The 20,519-nt window shown below is 51.2% G+C and overlaps 1 protein-coding gene across 2 annotated transcripts in view; it reads right to left on the bottom strand.

Moving 5' to 3' along the window:
- Window positions 1–20,519, bottom strand: part of TMEM178B (transmembrane protein 178B) — a 337,180-nt gene that overhangs the window by 34,295 nt on the left and 282,366 nt on the right. For both annotated transcript variants that reach the window (XR_006820557.1, XM_046021270.1), the window contains exon 3: window positions 1,184–1,321. Coding sequence is in view for 1 of the 2 variants with exons in the window: in XM_046021270.1 (XP_045877226.1) it covers window positions 1,184–1,321 (138 nt within the window). In the remaining variant the exon portion in view is untranslated. The remainder of the gene's footprint in view (window positions 1–1,183; window positions 1,322–20,519) is intronic.

The raw sequence follows: 20,519 nt of genomic DNA on the forward strand, positions 1-20,519 counted from the left end.
CACGGTTGCCTTAAATAGAGTGCAGAGGTCAGGGCCCGAGCCCAAGCCTGACTTCACTGAGGACATGGGGCACAGACAAAGGACGGGCAGGTCTTGTGAGCCTGTGTCTGAGGGAGACCAGAAGGAGGGATGTAGCGGACCCTCGCTCCCTCGTGACCGCAGGCATGGGACATCGGACTCTCTGGGGCGGAGGCCTCAGTCAGCCTGGGAAGCCTCATCTCGTCTGGGGCCCATGAAGGCTGCGCGTCAGGGTATGAGAGCAAACTGGCCGGCCCCAAGACGAATTCTCCCAGCCGCCGTCTCACTAGCCCTCAGACGTCTCTTCGTACACCCGGAGGGACAGAGGCCGCCGTTCCTCAGGCTGGCCCACCGCTCTGCCTCCCATCTCTGCCCAGACACTTCACAAAGGGGACCCGAGCTGGCCATAAGCACACGGCGCCTGAAGTCTAACGGCCATTGTTTCCAGGTGGAAGACTCGCTTTCCTTTCTTCCCATAAATACGACCGATTCCCGCTGCCCGAGCCCAGCTCTCCGCGGCGCATCAACACGCTTGTCCTTGTGGAGCAGACCCCGCGGTGAGCTGCCGCTCTGGCTGAGACCGCAGGGAAGACAGGCACACACGGAGTGTGGACCAACTTGACTTCCCGCGGACTGGAACCTGTTCCTGCCCAGCCATTCAGTTCTCTGTGCCTATAACCCTTTATAAGGACCCTGGAGCAGTTCACGGCCGTGACGCTGGCAGACAGTAAGGGACACCGACATGAGAGAAGGTCCAGCCCCGTCTCCCACCCTTAGATGCCTTACTTCCAAACGGCAGCAGCACTGAGGACCCATAAATCAAGGTGAGGATAAGTTTTTGAAAAGAAAACTGCCCAGGTTCCCACCCCAAAGTCCAAAAGGTGCCAAAAAAACAAATGCCAGAGCATTTTCTGAGTTCGTGCTTTCGCTGGTTTGATCCTCTCTCTGTGCCACGGCTACACCATCTTTCCCACACCAGGCAGCCGGACTCCCGAGACCAGATCTTATTAGCCTCTGCAACCCCAGAAGCTGGCACAGTGACAGAGAGCTAGGAGGAACTCAAAAACACGTCTGATGAATGAACGAGTGTCCCCTAGCCGTTCTCCCAGACTCCCCGTAGCCAGGACCTTTGCCCCTCAAGAGTCCCCCGAGCCCGCGGCCTTACCTCCCATGAGGAAGAGAAGCCCTGCCACATACTGCATAAGGCCCCGGTCCCAGCAGCAGCCCAGCACGCCGATGATCCAGCCGAAGAGGATGATGGCCACCGCCATGCCCATGAAGCCAGCTGTCATCCTGCGCAGATCTGTGGGGAAGCAGGGGGCACAGCAGTTAGCTCCAGAACCTAGACCTCGGGGTCAAGGTGCATCCTGGCCCTGGGCAGAAGTGGGGAGTGGGAAGGCACCCTAACTACTCAGACAGGTTTGCATCACCCAGCTCCCTTTGTAGAGGAGAGAGCCCCTGGTTGTAGCTATCCTTGGGTGCAGAAAGCGGGCCAGGACAGCTGGGTTCCTAAGCACCAGGAAAGATCGTCATGATCACTGCTGTCATTTCTCATACACCTCCTTGGTGCCAGGTGTAGCACTGTCCTTCCTGAGCATCTGGCTCAGCCGTCGGAGGGGGACGGGTACTGTCTTTATCCCTATTTGAAACTGGAGTGAACTGCTGATAGGCATGCACGTGGTGAGTGGCAGAACAGGGTATCGAGCCCAGATCTGTATGGCTCCTGGTTGTCCCTGTGTCATCACCCACCTCTCCTATGGAGGAGGGCGGGGTCTTGGGGGACTGGCTGCTCCTGCCGGAAGCTCCCTCCCTTCCCTCCAGGGTTGACTGGGGTCCCCAGGAGGTCCAGTGAGGCGGAAGCTGCGGCTGGTGTCTTGTTCCTTCCCCTCCGAGCCAGCTCCCAGGGGCTCAGCTTTCCCTGTATGTGGGTCTGCAGGGCAGGGAGCCACACGACCTGCTCTCACACGGAGCCCCGGGGCAGGCCTCTTCTGCTCCCAGACACAGGTCAGCCCAGATTTCTGGGTCTGGCCTTTTCCCATTCTACACCTCACTGACTCTGCCGTACAAAGCCAATGTGGATACGGGCAGGAGAAGAGCTGTCTGGAAAGGCGGTATGTTCAGTGGAAGGGAGAAGGCACAGCTGCTCACACAGCTCAGCCTCTCTCCCTCAGCACCTTGCCCTTGACTCTCTCCACTGCCCTCCAGTGTGTGCCCCTACCCGCCTCCCATGCCCTCCCTGGCTTCCAGCCTTCTAACCTCCTTCAGAGTAACACTGTAGCTGCTTGTCCTTGACTCCCTCCACCCTGCCCCGGTGCCCACCGGCCTGCAGCTCCCTGTCCATCTCTTTGGTCCGCGCGGAGCCCATCCGCCAGCCTCAGTCCTGGCAATTGTGCCAAATAGGAGCAAACCACCTGCCCAACCTCTGCGCCCAGGGGGTTGCCACTGCAGCCTGGAGGACCCCATGGGCGCTCCCCTCTCTCAGAGGGAGGGAGGGAGAGTGAGGGTGTAGGGGAGGGCACCCGAGAGCAAACTACATCCACCCCCAGGGAGACACAGGTCAATCATCTTGCATCCCCCGCAAGTGCCCGGTTTCTGCACACCGTCACACCATGAGGGTGTCCCGTCCCCTCTGTTCCTCTCCCACTCCAGTCACCCCCAAGGGCAGCCATGGCAGATCCTGGCACAATCAGACTAAAGAACCCTCAGCCTTCTCCCCTGACCTGCCACAGAGGATGAGATGCTGGGAGATGCCCCCCCGCCCCTGCCCGCCACCGTCGCAGCCTGAGGAGCTGGCTGGGGTATAGGGAGGGAGGGACAAAGGAGAACAGCCTGGACGGGAAGCAGGACAGGACCCTGTGGCGGAGGCAGAAATCCATCCACGGATTTCTGCCACGGATTGCATCCACAGAATCCATCCAGCTTTCTGCTCTAGCTGTTCTCCTCGGCCCTCCCCTCCCCAGTCTGGAAGCCCGCCCCAGCCAGGTAGAAGCCATGTCCATTACAGTCACTTCCGGGAACTGCCAGAGCTGCCTAATTATCATGCCACACGACACAGAAGCCGACGACCTCCAGTGTGTTGGAGGAAGCTTGGGGCAGGCGCCACTCCGTCCCAGCGCTCGACGTGTGCCGCGCTTCCCGGGCCGGCTCCTGGATTCCCTGATCAGGCACCCACGGCCAGCTTGAAAGGAGGAGGCCTGGCAGTCCTGCCAGGTGCACAGGCCCTTATCCTGGGAGTTGACTGCCGTGGTCATGCCGGCCCCCGTTGCCCCACCTGGCTCCTTCTGCTGCCACCTGCTCAGCCCTTCTTCCTTTGCGGCCACCCACAGTCCTTCGAGGGACCAGGCCCAAGTTGCCTCCTTGGTGGAGAAGAAACCCTGCCTTGATACGTGAGTCCGTTTGGGCTGATCCTTGGAAACCCTTCGTCCACTCTCCACTGCAGTCAAGGACAAGGAGACCGTGGGTGTGGGGAAGGGGAGGTCCGGGTATTTTGGGAGTAAAGTAGGTTCATAATCCCCTTAAACAGACCAGGAAATTTTGTCCCAGGCCCCTGTGAGACCACCGGTTTCCTTTTTGGTGCATGAGGGGCTTCTAAAGTCTTGGCTGCTTTGGTAGTACTGAGACAGACAACACTGCGGAAGCCACAAAGCACCCCTCCCTGCACGGCCCCCCCCCCCGCGTATCCCCCCGACCCCGACCCTGCCGCCACAACTGGCCTCGCCCATGGAAGGCCTTCCCGGTCCTCAGGCTCTGCCCATCCATGGGACCAAAGGTACTGCCTAGGGGATTAAGTGGACAATGTGTCTCATAAGGTGTGTCCCCTTGGGCCTGGAATGGAAGGCTGGAGAGGAAAAGGAAATGCCATCGGAGGAAGTGGGAAGGTCATCGTGGTTGCGAGAAGGAAGCCAAGTCTTGGAATTCAAGGAAAAGGCAGAGAGGTAGGGACACGAAGAAGGTAATTTCTCTTGCGAAAGTTCTGAGATGGGGAACTGTCACTTGTGTCCCAGGTCCGAGAGGAGCTCTGGCCCCTCGAGCACAGATTAGGGGTACTCTGCCAGCAAAAACTGAGGGCCGGGCTAAGCTGTTGATCTGGAAAGCAGGATGAAGACCAGAGGTCAGGCCCAAATATTTTCACCGACCAGGAGGCCTTTTGCCGTCACCCTGCGAGTACTGACTTTGCAGGGTGATGCACGCGTGGCTGGGTATTTTGTCCTCAGACTTCTGTAGTAATTCAAGGCAGCTGCAGCAACAGCTTGCAAGGGACACAGGGCAAGAAATAGTCCTATTTTCTGGACAAGGAAAGCAAGATCCAAAGACGTTAAATAACTTATCGACAAACCAGTGACATAAAGGGAGAGTGCGTTGTGTGGGAAAATAAAATTAATAACGCAGTTAAGGACCCACTGGGTTGTCATGGAGATTGAACGAATGTATCGAGCATTTCTTCCTCCCAAATACACTGAGGACGATTGTTCTGAGATTTTTTTTTTTTTTCAAGGACAGGCATCCACAAGGATGGGCAGACAGGACAGGGAACCACCCAGGACCGGAAGCCGCAAAGCTGGTGGACAGTGCGCTTGGCTAAAGCCAAACTAGATGCGGCAGCGGGCGAGCTGCAAACCAACTGCCCCGTGGCCCGGAGGCTCGTGAACCCGCAGCTGCAGGTTCCTCTGGATCAGGCCGTTAGTTACCCAGAGGGGAGGAGCATCCAGGATGTGGTGGCAGCTGTCTGGGATGGAACTAGATCCCCTCATCCACTCCACAATGCTGGGGACTCCCCAGTGGAGGTAGAGGGGGGGCACCTAGCACTGGCGGTTGACAAGCTCAGTGAGGCTCATTCCCCGTAGTTGATTAAGTGACCCTTCACATACAGAATGTTGAAGGCTTGTCCTTGGGACCCTAGCCCCCCAGTGGAAGCTGGCTGTCTGGCCTCTGACGTCCAGCCTGGGGACCGGGAGAAGTCTTTCCAGTGATGACCAGCGCAAGAGGAAAGACCTAGGCACCCAGCACTGGGGGAGCCCCACAGGCAACCCCTCCCAACATTCTACAGTAGCGTCCCAAAGACAAGCCCCCCCTCTCCCCACTCAGCGCTTCCCGGCAGCGCTCTGGCCCCGCCCCCTGACAACCCAGTGCCTGTAACCCGGGGCCAAAGAACTTGAGGAAACAAGCCGCAGAGAGAAGAGGCAATAATTCAAAGTTATTATTAATATTCCCAGAGAGGCAAGACACAAAATGTATTTTGTCTCCATGAAATAAGAACAGGAGTCTATTGAAAACATCTGGAGAAAACTAACCCCCTAAAATAGCAGACTCAAAGTCACTGAAATTGATATTATAAAATCAATTCTAATTTATGTATTACCAGCGCTATCATGTTCCTAAAGACAGATGTAAGGAGGCTTACAAAACACACACAGTGTAACGGGATAAAAATAATGAGAAAACGAAGGGAACAGAGAAGAAAGGGAAGAAGAAGCTGGATCTCACATGCTCGTGGGAGATCCTTGCAAAGGAAATGATGCTCACTGTACCTGAGCTGAAAGGCAATACACGTGGTTTCCATTGTCGTGAAATCTTTGTTGTTTCCCATTTGCACGTGAGTGAATCCCATGTGTCACTCTGCCTGCGGAACGGACCCGGTGCCAACGACAGCCCCCATTCCTGCCCACCCGCACTGCCCTGTGCGCCTACTTCCTCTCCTCGGGAGTAAGAGACCGCCTGGTTCACTCTGTGACGGCTCACGGCGCCCACGGCAGGGCTCTGCACCCACGGACGTACGTGTAGCTTCTATCTCATTCCCCATTTCTTCCTGCCTTTTTAGAGAAGAAAGAAGACCCAACTCATGTATCTGAAGCCTTGTTAGAATACCATGCAGAGTCGACCTAGGAAAAATCCCCTTAGAAAGAGCCCGGGATAGAGCTGAGATAGAGAGAAATCTTCTCATGAACCCTTTTGGGTCAGAGTCCGTCATCTGTATTCCAGGACCCAGACGCTTAACATTCTAAGTTTTGAAACGAGAAAGGTGTATTCTCAACTTTTTAGAAAAAGCATTTAGTTCAGCACAGTGGAAACGGTGCGCAAGGGGGCTAGATAATGAGGGAGGGTGGAGGAGGAAAGGCAAGGGGAACCATTAAATAGAACCAGAAAAAGCAGGTCTCCCTCACAGAAAATTTTGATTTTGAAGTTTGTGGTCCTATTAACATTTAAATTGAAAGGTATTGCTTGCAACTCTACACGGGAAACCAGGGTATCTGCATTTAAATAAATACCACTTAGAGAAGGAAAATATATATGGGCTCTGAATATCTTTCTGTTTGCTCTTTAGAGATTTTTTTTTTTTTTATTTGACAGAGAGAGATCACAAGTAGATAGAGAGGCAGGCAGAGAGAGAGAGAGAGAGAGAGAGGGAAGCAGGCTCCCTGCTGAGCAGAGAGCCCGATGCGGGACTCGATCCCAGGACCCCGAGACCATGACCTGAGCTGAAGGCAGCGGCTTAACCCACTGAGCCACCCAGGCGTCCCTCTGTTTGCTCTTTAAAGACCTGGCACAGAAAAATGATGATGATTGTAATTTTTTCTCTCATCCAAAAAAAAAAAAGAGAAAAAAAAACAAAAAACCCGAGCCCCACAAAAACCAGTGAGGGTAACTACGCGTTAGACCATCCTGAGATGGTACCCAGTGGAGATGGGGGTAAGTCGCCGTATTAATAGCCCCAGAGTCAAGAATATGGAGTGACCAGCAAGGCCACGGTTCTCGCTGGCCACACGGGGCACTGTCTGGGTTCGCCTTGTTTGCCGCAAGTTCTCACTCTGTGAGATAGAAGTATATCACCCAGGCTCCAAAGGGGGAAGAGCGTGGGCTGCCCCAGGAGCTGGACATTCATTCACGAGTCCATCAGTCCCTTGGGGTTCAAGGTCCCAGGAACTGGAAGGGAGAACAAGATGTTGAGGCCAGAACTCAAGTGCTTTTGCCCCCAAGGGATCAGTCTGGGAAGTAAGAAAGAGAGAGAGTCTGCCACGAACATGCCAGCCGTGGGATTAACTCGGGGCAAAGGGATTCAAATGAGAAGGAATATTCCAGCACCCAATTACTGCACAGCAACCACGTCTGAAGCGAGCGGGGGTCTGGTTCTGGGTAACCATAGAGAGATTAGACTGTTGGTGTGGAAGCCCAGATTCTTGGACCCACGCTACCTGGTTCAAAGTCTGGCCCTGCCTCGTACTGGCTCTGGGACCTCGAGCAAGTTAGCCGACCTCTCTGGATCTCCGTCTCTGCACTTGGGGGCAGAGGGCTAGGACAGTACTTGCTTCGAAGGTTATTAAGAGGATTAAGTCGGTTAATACATCTCAACTGCTTAGAACAGTCCCTAGGACAAAACTAGAGCTACAGAAGTAGGAATGGAAATGGAAGTCACTTAGAGTCACTCTCTTTTTCACGTTTTCCCATCTCGTGCATCGCTGTCCGTAGCATAAAAAGGGCTGAGTAACAAGTCAGGGTTAGCCCCTAATTAAAGATCAGGTACCCAGAGGAAGAGCCTTCTAGAGTCCATCCTTACGCCTCTGGGTACCTCGAGAAGCTGACGCGAAGGCTTGATCTTTCTATTCATTAAGACTGAGACGTTCACCCAGGAGTGTTGCTGCTTCCTCTCCTCTGAGGACGAGCCACTGGAGGCTGCCGCAGCTCACAGCAGAGGTGCTGGTGACCCCAGAGGCTGTCAGAGGCCCACGCGCTCGCACTGAGCTCTGCGCAGACTAGAAGGGAGAGGAAGGAGCAGACTCACTGCGGTCTCGCTGAGAGGGCCACCACGATCGCGATCATTCCTTAAACTGAAACAGGGAAGTAGCTAATGGGAGATGTTGTCTATAGCTTTCTTTTTTTTTTTTTTTTAAAGATTTTATTTATTTATTTGACAGACAGAGATCATAAGTAGGCAGAGAGAGAGAGGAGGAGGAAGCAGGCTCCCTGCTGAGCAGAGAGCCCGAAGCGGGGCTCGATCCCAGGACCCTGACACCATGACCTGAGCCGAAGGCAGAGGCTTAACCCACTGAGCCACCCAGGTGCCCCTGCCTATAGCTTTCTTGTAGAGCGTAAGTCGGTTCAGCATAATGTAGTCGTATTTAAAAAGTCATTTTTATGTGAAAACAAAAGAGCTCTTAGGGCTGTCTGACTTGCTTTGTTCCCTGGAAGTTCCCTGGAAGTTCAGAACTGTCCTCTGCCTACCCCCTCGCCCTGTGCCTCCTTCTCTCTCCAAGTCCCCCAGGATCTGGTCCTGGTGGACGGAGAGTCCCCCCCCGAGAGCCCCCCCCACACACCCTTTCTTTGAAGCCACTGAACTCTCTGCCCACCTGCTCTGCCTGACAAGCTTCTCATCGCCCTTAAAGGTGTCCCTACAGAGTCAGCCTGTGGGAGGCTTCCGGGCACGTGAGCAGACACGGCGTCCAGTACTCGGTCTCCTCTAGCCCTTCTCACCTATCTGCATGTAACCCCTCATGTCTCTCTCCCTCCAGGAGATGCAAGCGTGTTCAGGGCTGCAGTCAGGTCTGGGGTTTTTTGTCTTTGCCATCCCCGGCACATGGCCTGGCAGAAGCAGGTGCTCAGTAAATGTTTGCTAAGTGAGCTCATCATCCCACCCTTGCCGCAGTGACTAAAACTGTGTGCGGCACAGCATAAAGCAGGGCGAGGGGGGGGGGGTGCACCTGCCGATTCGACACCCTGCAGGGACGCAAATGTCACGGTGACTTGAAACCCGTTTCTCTCGCCTCTCATCTGATTTTACTTTTACAAGCCAAGGGTACCTATCATGTAACAATCCAATATAGTGCTTTATTGTATACAAACAAAACATCGCCGGAGGTCCAGATTCCAGATCACATAGAGCCATGCGGCGTGGGGCTCCTTACCTCAAAGGTTAACGACACAAGACACTTCACAGAGTATGAACCCAACAGACCTTTCTGCCCCGCCCTTCCCCCCAGGTCGGGAAGAGATGGGGGGAGGGGAAGATGGTTGCAGTGGAACCAAGAAGTGGTTTCTAGGTCAGAAGACAGACTTGAGCTCCCCCCTCCTCATCCCTACCTCCGGCTTCCAGAGCTGCCATCAATAGGGATATTAGTGACGCTGCCACAAACAGATCACACCCACTGTCAAAACAACAGAAGACAGATTGCAAAATGCGTACTCGCCTGATGAGTTAGGTCAGCCGCTAAACCAAGTGCCTGGAGAGAAGGAAGAAGGGAAGAAAAGCCCAGCAGTGAGAGGCACTGACTCACCAGACTCCCTTCTCCCTGTAGCCCGGTCGCTACACCAACAGCAGGAACCGTAGACAGGAAGGACGAAAAGGAAACTCAACTTAGCCAACCAGATACACCTGGGGACACCCCACCCCCAGCTCAGCGCCTCACCCTGTTTCCCGGGGGCCTTCCTACTGGGAGTGAGGGGCTAGACCAGGGCAATCTTTTATTCCATCTTGAGATGCTCCCACGTCTCCTCTGAATCATGTGTCACGGACAGCTGCTCTGAGCGCACCGTGCAGAAATCATCGTGGCTTGGCAAGCATGTGTCCCCACCAAGCAATGAGAAGATGCAAACTTTAACACACGTAGGTACCTTATAGGGTGCTATCTTTCCAGAAAAATGCGGCGGGTGCTGGAGAATGGGCTGATGGCAAAGACTCTGAAAAGCCGAGGGAAGGGAAGATAAACAGGCACGAACCTTTATTGTGTATTGACTACGGGCCATCATAGTGCTGGATAATTTACACAGACTTGCCCAGGAAGCCTCTGAATGGCTCTGTAAAGCAGACATTACTGTTCTCATTTTCTAGACTTAGAAAGTGAGACAAACGGAATTTCAGCCAGCGACCCAGAGACCAAGGTCACCAGCTGGGAAGAGGTAGGTCTGGGAAAGGGCCTCGGCCTGTCCATGCCCTTTCCAGGCCTCAGACCATTCCAGATTTGGTGCCACCTCAGATTCCAGAAGACAACTTAACATTCAGGAGAACGTAATGGAACATGATTTGGTTCTTACGATGCTTCTTCTGAAAAATGTCAATGACAAGGGACAGTTCATAACATGGGCGCACTTACTCCTGATGACCCCCCACGGTGCAGACGAGTGTGCATTAAGCACGTGGACGGCACAAGGAAGAACACACCAGATGTTAACAGGGAGCGTCTCCTGAGGTCTGCAACCTCTTCAGGAGCTTCCTGGGTGGAATCTGCAAGGATGGGGAATGATCAGAGGCCTCTGAGGGCCGGGGTCCAGCTCCTGGGTCAACCACTGGTCACGTCCTCTCGATGACCCACCACCCCCGACCCTTCTGGGGTGATATTTTGGATTTTGTTTGTTCTTTTCTATGATGGGAACACGTGTTTTAACAATTTCCAGCTCTTGAGAAGATTTGAGCTTTACTGTTTTTAACATTCGAAGTCCAAAGAATGAGGCAACCTGCCCTAATGTGGACGTGACAGGAGACGGGGATGCCCAGCCGGGCCACAGACTTCCTGATGAGGACGGCCTTTTCAAAGACACACCACCCCGGAATAGCTTCTTGTCTCTTTTTAACAGTGACCGCTGGAGACCTGCCGTGCTCCTTGCTGGCTAACAGTGTGTACCGTGGAAGCATCAGTCGTCGGACCTCAGAACCCCCCCCACCCAGCCCCACTCAGGCTAGCACGAGCGAATGGTCAGGACAGCCTCCAAACCACCACTGGCCACAGTGAGGCGGCCCCAGGACCTCCGCAAACTCACACAGATGTCCACAGCAATCTCCTGAGCCCCAAACGCCCCTTCCACCGTGGAGATCCCCACAAACCAAGCACAGCAGTATTGGTTGGAATGGCACGGGGGTGGAAAGAACAAACAGACAGAACACTGAAAGTTACATTAGAAGACCCGCATCTGAGTCCTGGTTCTCCCGGTGCCGGCTGAATGCACCATACGGGTCCCAGCTGAACTCTTGGTTCTGAGGCCTCATGGCTGCGAACGACAGAAGCCCAGCCCCCTCCCTCCACCGTCTAAAGCCGGCCCGCGGTACGGTCGCCACCGGCCCCACGCCTACTTGCGATCGCTACTGAGTACTTGCACTGAGACACGTGTAAGTAGAAAATACTCAGCTGTCAAAGACTCAGCAGGGAATACTGCAGTAATAACTTTTTTTTTATTGATTACATGTTGATGAATGGCTTAGATAAAATGTTATTAAAACTAATTTTATCTTCTTCTTTTTATGTATTTAACGTGGCTAAAAGAGGCTTCAAATGAGATGTGTGGTTTGCCGTCCATGTCTATGGGACAGCACCGTTGTAAGACGGGCTGCAGGACCTCGTGCTGAATGTGCTAGAAGGAGCCCCGAGTGCGTGCGGCAAACTGTAGCGCGCTAGGCATCTATGATTTACATATAACCTCCCACTGCCACGGGAGCTTCCCACTCCTCCGCCAGCGCCACTTTAAGCCTCGAGAGCACCACTCGGAGAGGCGCCCACAGGTACCCTAGAGTGTGGTGCATGGTACCTCCATGCGGCCTGAGGAAATGAGGCAAGAAGGTGGTTAAGGGCTACCTGTGGCCACAGAGCGATGACAAAGCCATGCGTCCGGAGCTTGGCGGGGGCTCCTGGCCTTCCTGCATGGGCCTCTTGAATGCCAGTGAAGAGTAAGTCTTCCTGGGAAAGACTCCTCTAATATTGCCTGCAAGGGTTTGATGACTGCAACAGTTCGGGTCTCCATGGTGGGACGGCAGCCACTATGGGGGCCGAGAAGGGAGTGGGGACCAGGTCAGCTGGAGACGACAGGGGAGGTCAGTCCCCATGAAGCTCCTCCCAAAGAATCACAAAGGCCCCATACAGAAGACGGAGTCGGCAGCCGAGCCTTACCATGTGCAAGCCACCAACTCAGACAGCAGTCACGCCAGGCCCTAGACCCTGTGGGTGGCTTAGCTGTCCTCCCCTGCCCTCTCCAACCCTAGAAGAACCGGAACTAGCAGGGCTCAGGGACACCAGGTGGGACAATGAGAATAAAAGTCTGAACGGATCTCCCCTGGCACAGCAGGTTTCCAAGAGCGGGGCCAACCTAAGCTAGGAAAGGGAGAGGATTTAAACTAGACACAGGGCTGAAAGTCTGCGGTCACATCGGACTCGAATTTTAATATCTGCAAATGCAAGTTTACTCAAACCTGAGAGTCACCCCCCTACCCCCCCAAAATCCGTGCATTCTCCCATAGAGGTCATGTTGGAATGGGGATGGGAGATCAGACAGAATGACCTTAAAAGGTTGTAGTGAGAAACAGATAAACCTGTAGGCTGCAGCCTTTTCATTAAGGTGGTTGTAGATGACCCTTATCCACATCGTATCTGCGCCAAGAACAATGATAATAAAGGGAGCACTTTTTTCCCTATGCCAGGCACATCCTGAGCACTTCCCTCACGTGACGACATTTAATCTTCCCAACAAATTGAGGAGTTTATCATTCCCCTTTTACTGATGAGATAATAAGGAACTTGCCCCAAGTCAGACAGCTTAGAAGTGGGAGACTCCAAAACCCAGGCTCTTAATCGCCGTGGCCTTCAGGCCCCTAGAGGCGCTGATCAAACAAGATCCGTGACGGCCCTTTGTAAACTGTAACGTGTTACCGCGAACACCTGCCATCATTTATGTTCACCACCGGCCTATACGGCAGAGGAACGGACACAACGGACCCAGTGGGCATTCCCGGTGTCATCTAATGGGTATGTGGCGGGGGGGCATAGCAGTCATTACAAACGACATGGGGAATACGAGTCCGATAACTATCCACCCACCCCCCTGCCACGGCCACCCTGAAAAATCTTTAAATTTGCAATGCTGGGAAGGTTTGTTTTCTAATTTATAAGTGTGGTAAAGGGGTCTGAGGGGTGTATGCTTACGTCTGTCCACGCATAAGCAAAGATGTTTCCCATAGCCTCTGTGCACAGGATGGCAGGAGTGGGGGGGGCAGAGAAAAGGGTCTTTGGGGGGAGCAAGAAGCACGCAGCAGTGGTGAGCACTAGCCTGGGAGTAGAGCTGGCCTTTGATCCTGTCCGGTCTCAACTAAGTCACATTATTTCTCTGTTTGCCTGTTTGCTTTCTGAAATGGGCGTGGTAATAACTCTCCTGTCTGGAGTTCTGGGGTAGGGATGATTCTACTCCAGTGGGTGAGTTTCTTGGCCTCACCTCTGTAATATGTCAGCCCGCCCCTATCTTTTTTTTTTTTTGAGATTTTATTTATTATTTATCTGACAGAGAGAGAGAGAGAGAACACAAGTGGGGGAGTGGCAGGCAGAGGGAGAGGGAGAAGCAGGTTTCCCGCTGAGCAGGGAGCCTGATGCGGGGATCACAACCTGAGCTGAAGGCAGATGCTTAACCGACTGAGCCACCCAGGCGCCCCAAGGCTGCCCCTATCATAAGAGATAGCACACAACTCAAAAAGAAAGAGCATTATTAAAACAAAAATAATATATAATAATACATACACAAAACAGCATGAAGTCATTTTTGAGGAGTGAATAATCTTAAAGCAAATCACCCCTCTGGGTTGGGGACCTCCCACAGGCTGGGAGTTCCCCGTGCATGAGACAGCAGCGCCCTCCCCCACCCCCCACCGTGGTTCTCTTCCCTTAAGTGGATGCTTGGTCATGGCCAGTGACGAGCTAGTGGGCTTGGCTGACCTCTCCTTTCCCCTTGTGCCTTCTTCTGTGGCTCCCCTGACTTGTTTTTGGAGGCTGAGACCCAGGATTCTTTGGCAGATGGTTCAAGCTCATTCAAATAAAGATCTTGCCAAGTAAAAGAATTCTGTAGGAAAAAACTAAAGTGAGAGCCCACCCTCCACGTGAGAACAATTCCATCTGCAGAAAGCCTCTCTTTGGGGGCACCCGATGCCATATGCATTTATTTATTCATCAATGCATTTCTGTCAAGCAGCTGCTATGAGTAACAACGAAACTGAATTCGGTCACCGAAACCGAGTCCCTGGCTTTGTGACATCACTCTGGGGAGAAAGACAAACTTTATATGTAGATGCGAACATACGTATGTCAGGTCACAAGCCAAACTACACACCCATACACAAACACATATGTCTAAACGACAAAGATAAATGCTATGAAGGAAAAGTAAGTAAGAGGGGCAAGACACAGCAGGAGAGAACACATACAGGGGGTGTGTTTAACACAGAGATTAGGAACGTCTCTCAAGAATGTGACATTTAAGTGGACCCCGAGGAAGTGAAGGAACGGACAAGCGGGTATCTGGAGGAAAAGCATTCCAGGAAGAGGGAACAGTGGGAGCAAAATTGGCAAGGAGGAATCTGTGCATTGTATTTGAGGAAAAAGAAGACGACCTCATATTCTGTATAAGCCGGTATAATATTCTCTTCACAATTGTAACCACATGGTGACTTAGAGCCAGCATGATAAATCTTGGTGATCACTTGAAAACAACGAAGTACTTTCTTTCTTTTTTCTTTTTTTTAAAGATTTTATTTATTTATTTGACAGAGATCACAAGTAGGCCGAGAGGCAGGCAGAGAGAGAGGAGGAAGCAGGCTCCCTGCTGAGCAGAGAGCCCAATGTGGGGCTCAATCCCAGGACCCTGGGATCATGACCTGAGCCAAAGGCAGAGACTTTAGCCCACTGAGCTACCCAGGCACCCAAAGAAGTACTTTCTATACCAGCCAAGTTCTTTTAGAACTTAGGGGGTAAAAGGCAGTAGAATTGATAGAAATTAGTGATTGAGTGTGAGAGGCATGGAGAGGGGTGAGACGCTGGTAATTCCCAGGCTTCTGACTTGGATGATGGGAAATGGTGATGTCACTGACCAAGATACAGAATGGAAGAAAATGTGGGGCGCCTGGACAGCTCATTTAATTAAGTGGCCGACTCTTGGTTTTGGCTCAGTTCATGATGTCAGCGTCCTGATCTCAGGGCCGTAAGATTGAGCCCTGTGTCATGCTCCACACTCACTGGGGAGTCTGCTTGAAAGTCTCTCCTTCTCAACCTCTGCTCCTCCCCTGCTCGCATGTGTGCTCTATCTCTATCAAATAAATAAATCTTATAAGGAAGAAGAAGAAGAAGAAGAAGAAGAAGAAGAAGAAGAAAAAGAGGAGGCAGAGAGTATTGCTTCTGTTCTTGAATTTATTTCTATTTTCTTTTTTATTTTTTGGAGAAGGTAAGAGAGGAAGGATGGGAAGGACAGGTCTTCGAAGAGAATGATGTGAAGTTCAGTTTGTTAAAAGCCTAACAGACACATAACTGGAAATGTCCGTTACGGCTCCAGACATATGGGTCTCATGCCTGGGAAAGAGATTCCTATTTGAGATACTGGTATGAGAATCGTGTAAAGCCGAAGGCTGAATGCCTGCTCTCCCAGGATAGGTGTATAAAAATGAGAAGAAGGCTAAGGATAGAATCTGAACACCAGTACTGAAGGGATGAGAAGAGGGAGAGGAGGCGGAGAATGGATGGCCCAAATGGGTCAGGCAAAATCCAGCACGAAGGATATCATGGGAGTGAAAGGAAGGGAGAGTTTCAATCATCCTCAGGCTGCCAAGATCAAATAAGACATCACATCATGAGACATTCAGCAAAGATTTGCGGAGCACCCACTGCGTGGCAGGCATCGTGCTTGCCACAGGGAACACAGTAGATCATAAAATGGGCACGGTCTGTCCAGCGTGGAGCTTACTAGATTTGTAACTAGATCCATCCTGATCTTGGCAAATGTTCTTTAATGGAAGTCAGTCTCATTGGGTTACTAGGAATGAATGGGAGATAAGGAATAAAAATTACTTAGATACTGTGCTTTCAAGTAGGCCGACTATAGAGAAGAGGAGGGAGACGGAGTGACGGGGGGAGGAACACAAAGTGAAGACTTTTCTTTTAATTGAAATATGCAAGATTGAGTCTATTTCTATGCGGAGGAGGAAGACTGAGCAGACGGAATAAGCCTGAAGAGACTGGAGACAACATCCTTGTACATGCTCTGCATTTTATCCAAATCCAAAAGTCAGACCCACACACACTCGGGAAGGTCCCCGATCCCACTGGACACACGCGGGCAGCAGAGCCTGGTCATGCAAAGCACTGGGATATGCGGTTCAGAGTCTCTGGACTTGAACTCCAGAGAGGTCACTTACTGGCTCCGTGAGCTCACCGTCCCTGTGCCTCAGTGTCCTTTTCCACAGGATAAGGACAGTAGCTACCTCAAAGATTGCTGTGAAGATTATACGTCTATTGCTTAGCAGCTGACACAAAGTAAGTGCTATGGAAATGCCCAGAAAGTAAGGCCTGAAACAGACAGGTCATACACACTTACCCCCACATATGCACGTGCAGGGCAAGGAGTTGAGAAACAAGGTGAAGCCTGGTAGAGGGGAGGAGGGTTCGAAAGAGGGTGAGTATCAGTGAGATACCCCTTCCCTTTCCAGAGTCACTCAGGGCTCAGTCCAGCCCCGTCCTCTTGAGCACTTCTACCCAGAACCACCCATTCCGTAGGAAGGGCCCGTCGTGAAGCACACCTGTGGGCTGGATCTCTCCCTTATTGGACTCTCGTTCTTTCATTGACTTGTTCACCTGGCTATCCCCTGTGGAGGTCCATGTTTTACCCGGGTCTTGTTTTATAAATATGGGTAAGACACTAGCCCTTCCCTCGAGAAGGCTGCTGACCCGTAAACCCTTGGGTCTTCTCTCCTACCGTCTGCCCTTTCTTGTAGAGTCATTCAACCACTTGGAAAGACGAGACATTCCTTCTTTTTGTCTCTTCCAACATCTAATACATAGGAGGATTCTAAAGCTCCACAGAAAGAAGGAATGAGTCTATTCCATTTGGTAAATGCACAGAGGAGGAGCAGCACAGTGTTCCTCCTGGAAGGTGAGTTAGCAGGAGAAAAGGACCTGATCCTCATTCGTCTCTCGTTATGTGCCAGGCACCGCTGACATTACACCACTCGCTCAGAGCCGGTCAAAGAGAAAGCCTTTTCTATTGGTTTTGTTGAAAAGTGGTGCCTAATGGCTTCACGCTTATGTTTTCAAGTGTTTTCCATTTTGTGTGGTTTGCTTTCTAGGCTTGAAGCGTCTCATGTGACTGGAAACGGTTTTTATGCTTCATGTGTAGTCAGTCACTTTTGAATTTTGCCAGTGTTTGGCTGTTGAGTCTTTTGTTAAGTAAACGCTTGTTATGTACTTTGTGTCTGGTTCTACAAGAGACAAGCATGCCCACCCCTTTGGCCCCAGGGGTGCCTTTCCCTCCCTCCAACCTCAGCGCTGTCTTTGTTCTGGGGCAGGCTACGGAAGCCTCTTCCAGCAAGGTGTCCCTAATGAGGCTAGGATCATTGGCAGGTACCTGAAAATTCAGAACAGAATGGGAAACACTGGGTAAAAACTTTGTTTTGGTTCTCCCAAAAGAACTGGTGTGCTTGATTTGCTGCTGAGTTAGAAAAACGTACATGGATTACGGATTTTTTTTTTTTGTAAACATGATGGATAAAATATTTAAGGCAAGAGGCTTATCTATTGACACTCAGCCTTTCCCACATCTCAAATGATGTCTGCAGGAAAAGTAGCCAAGTTGTTTATCCAAGGTTAGCTCATCAGGTCTCTGGGCTTCCCGAGTCCTCATCCCCAGCAGCAGAACAAATCTCAAGTTAAAGATTCTTTTCTGCCTTCTGGGAATACTGTCGTAATGACTGGAGAGGGGGAAAGAGTCAAGGTCTTCTGGGCTGGTAGGAGTTAGACTCCAGGGATGGGGAGACATTCCTGGACACTGGGCTGGACCACATTTGTTTGAGTAGAAGGGATTCGACTGGCAGAGGCGTCTAGGTGTTCTTGAGCAGGTTAAAAGCAAGGAACTGATTCTGCTTGCTCAGAAGAACCTGAGAACACAGGCCAGGAAGACTCAGGTTTTGGAAATGGAAGAAAGTTCTGGAATCTGATGGATTACCAAAGAATTTAAAGTATTCCTTTTTATTGAAAGAGGAGTGTTTAGATTTATCTGAATTTATAATATTACATTTTACTTTGGCTGCACTCAAACATATTTGTCACCTACACAAATCAGAGCAAAATTGCTACTCATCTGACGTCTAATAACTCTTAGGTCAGCAGCACAGACCTTTCTCCTGCGCTCCATGTGTCTCACGACTTTCTGGACATGTCGACAAGGGTGGTCTGCTCTTGCCTTGAATTCGGAACCTCTAAAACCCAATCCCTCTTCTTTACTCTCACAGCACTCCTCCCCTATTGACACCAACCATCCTCATGACCCAAACTTCAGTCATCACCATCCTCATGACCCAAACTTCAGTGCCATTTCGAACCCTCCTTCTTCCTTGCTCTCTTCGTTTCTGACCAGTTGCCAAGTGCACCAGATCTTGCCTCCACGATAACTAATGCACGCATCCCCCCCCTCCCTCCCCACTGCCTCGACCTCATCCCTCCTGTACTCAAAAGAGCCTGAGCTTCGGTATTAGGGCCAACACCTGGCTCCGTAACTTTCTGCCCACGTGGCCTATGGCAAGCCTCAATTCCCCGTCTCTAAGCAGGGGTGAGAGAGGATGGACATAAAATGTCAGGGATAGTGACAGGCCCTTAGTGGGGCCCAATCAGCACCAATAATCTTCCTCCTTATTGAAACTCACCTCCCCCTGCCCTGGGTCCTTCCTTCTAGGGTTTCTCCTCTCCAACCTGCCAGATTAATTCTTCTAAAGCAAAACTCTCTCACTCTCATGCTCCAAGCCCTGAATTCTTCCCACTGTCTGTCAGAGGCAAGGCCACGTGGAAGGCCACGGTTCAGGCCTTCGGATCCGACCCTCACTGCCAGCATGATCTCCTTCCTCACTTCCCTGTTTTGTGTGCTCTGTGCCGGGGCCACCCGAGGGGCCTACCCATCTCCGAGGATGCTTTCTGCTTTCCTAGTCTCTGCTCACCCTGCAGAGAAGGTGCCTTCCCCACCTGTGTGTCCAGGTCCCATGCCCACCTACACCGCCATCTGCTCTGATCTCGAACCTTCAGAAAGTCCCGCCAATCCTCAGCCAGAAGATAGACTCGCCTTTTTATGACACATAAATGATCGAGTTAACTTGATTTGGGGCAAAAACCAAAATAAATAATAACAGATACATATGATTCACCCAACTTTTAGCACTCTTCGGGCATCATTTAATTGCCATGGTTAAACAAACATGTATGTTAAGATGTTATTACTAAGTACATAAATATAAATTTATAGTAGCGTAGAGGATTTCTGGGCATGTGGGGGTAGACAAGATAAAGCAAAAAGCGAGGCACTAGCTTCCTGTATTGAAGCCCCCATATTTCTACCCAGTAAATTAATTTGAGGAATAAAATCCATTTGCAGATATTCTCTAGCGAAGTATTAATTTCCAAGGGTTATAAGTTGACCAAACGTATCCTTCCACGTGCATCGCAGACATTCAAAACCCCTCGGTGAAAGCCGCAGACAACCTAAACTGTTCCAATAATTGAAAAAATAGTTAAATAAATTCTTGCATACCCACATTAGGGGCTAATATGGAGCCATAAAAATGATGTTTTTGAAGAAATTAAATGATGTTGAAAAAAGTAAGATATGAAATTGTACATTCCGTCTGCTCCCAGCTATGTAATAATAATGATGAACACTAATAAGAATAATAATAGGCAAGAAAAAAGAGACCAAGAAAAGATGTTCCACATTCTTTTGTGGGGAGCAGAGAGCGCCCACTCCTGGTTCCTATAAGGCCAGCCTTCCACAGCCCCTGCGGCCTCACTCCGCGGTGCTCACAGAGCACAATCCACATGTGGACCAATGTGGCCTGTTGTGTCCTCCTCCCCAGACTCTGGGGGCACATACATCGTGAATAAATAGCTGTCAGTCAAAAGAGAGAAAGAGGTGGGGGAGGGAGGAAGGGAAGGGAAGGACGGGAGGAAGGGAAGGGAAGGAAGGAGGGAGGAAGGGGAGGGAAGGAAGAGAGGATTATGGGTGATTTTTATCTTCTTTATCCTTTTCTGAGGTTTCCAAATTCTCAACAATAAGGATGTGTTGCTTTTATAATCAAAGAGGAGCATAGTCAAGTCATGGTTTGAAAACAAACAGCAACACACCATCGTCCTTGAGCTTGGATGAGGCTTACTGGCTAGAGGAAGTTCCAACAGCTCATTTAAGCCTTCTCCAGCCAGAGGTTGCAGCTGGCTGGTGGAGGCAGCTGGTTTCCCCAGCCGGATCACGAGAAGGCTGCCTCCCCATCAGCCTCTGAATCCGATACTGTGAGCAGCCGCATGCGACGTACCCTCAGGGACTTTACTTCTGGGCAAGATGACCCAGAACGCCAGGCAAATGGAACCAAAGTCTTATAGAAGAACACAGCATTGTCCTTCCCTCCTGTAACATCTCTGCCCACAAATGCCAACGCACACTGCGAGAAGTCTTAATTTTATTTAGTGCTTCATATTCTTAAGACTATTATGCCGTTTGAGCATGAGGCAATCTCCCCGTAGGCC

The sequence above is a fragment of the Meles meles genome, chromosome 10 (genome assembly GCF_922984935.1).
Source record: "Meles meles chromosome 10, mMelMel3.1 paternal haplotype, whole genome shotgun sequence".
Classification (NCBI taxonomy): Eukaryota; Metazoa; Chordata; class Mammalia; order Carnivora; family Mustelidae; genus Meles; species Meles meles.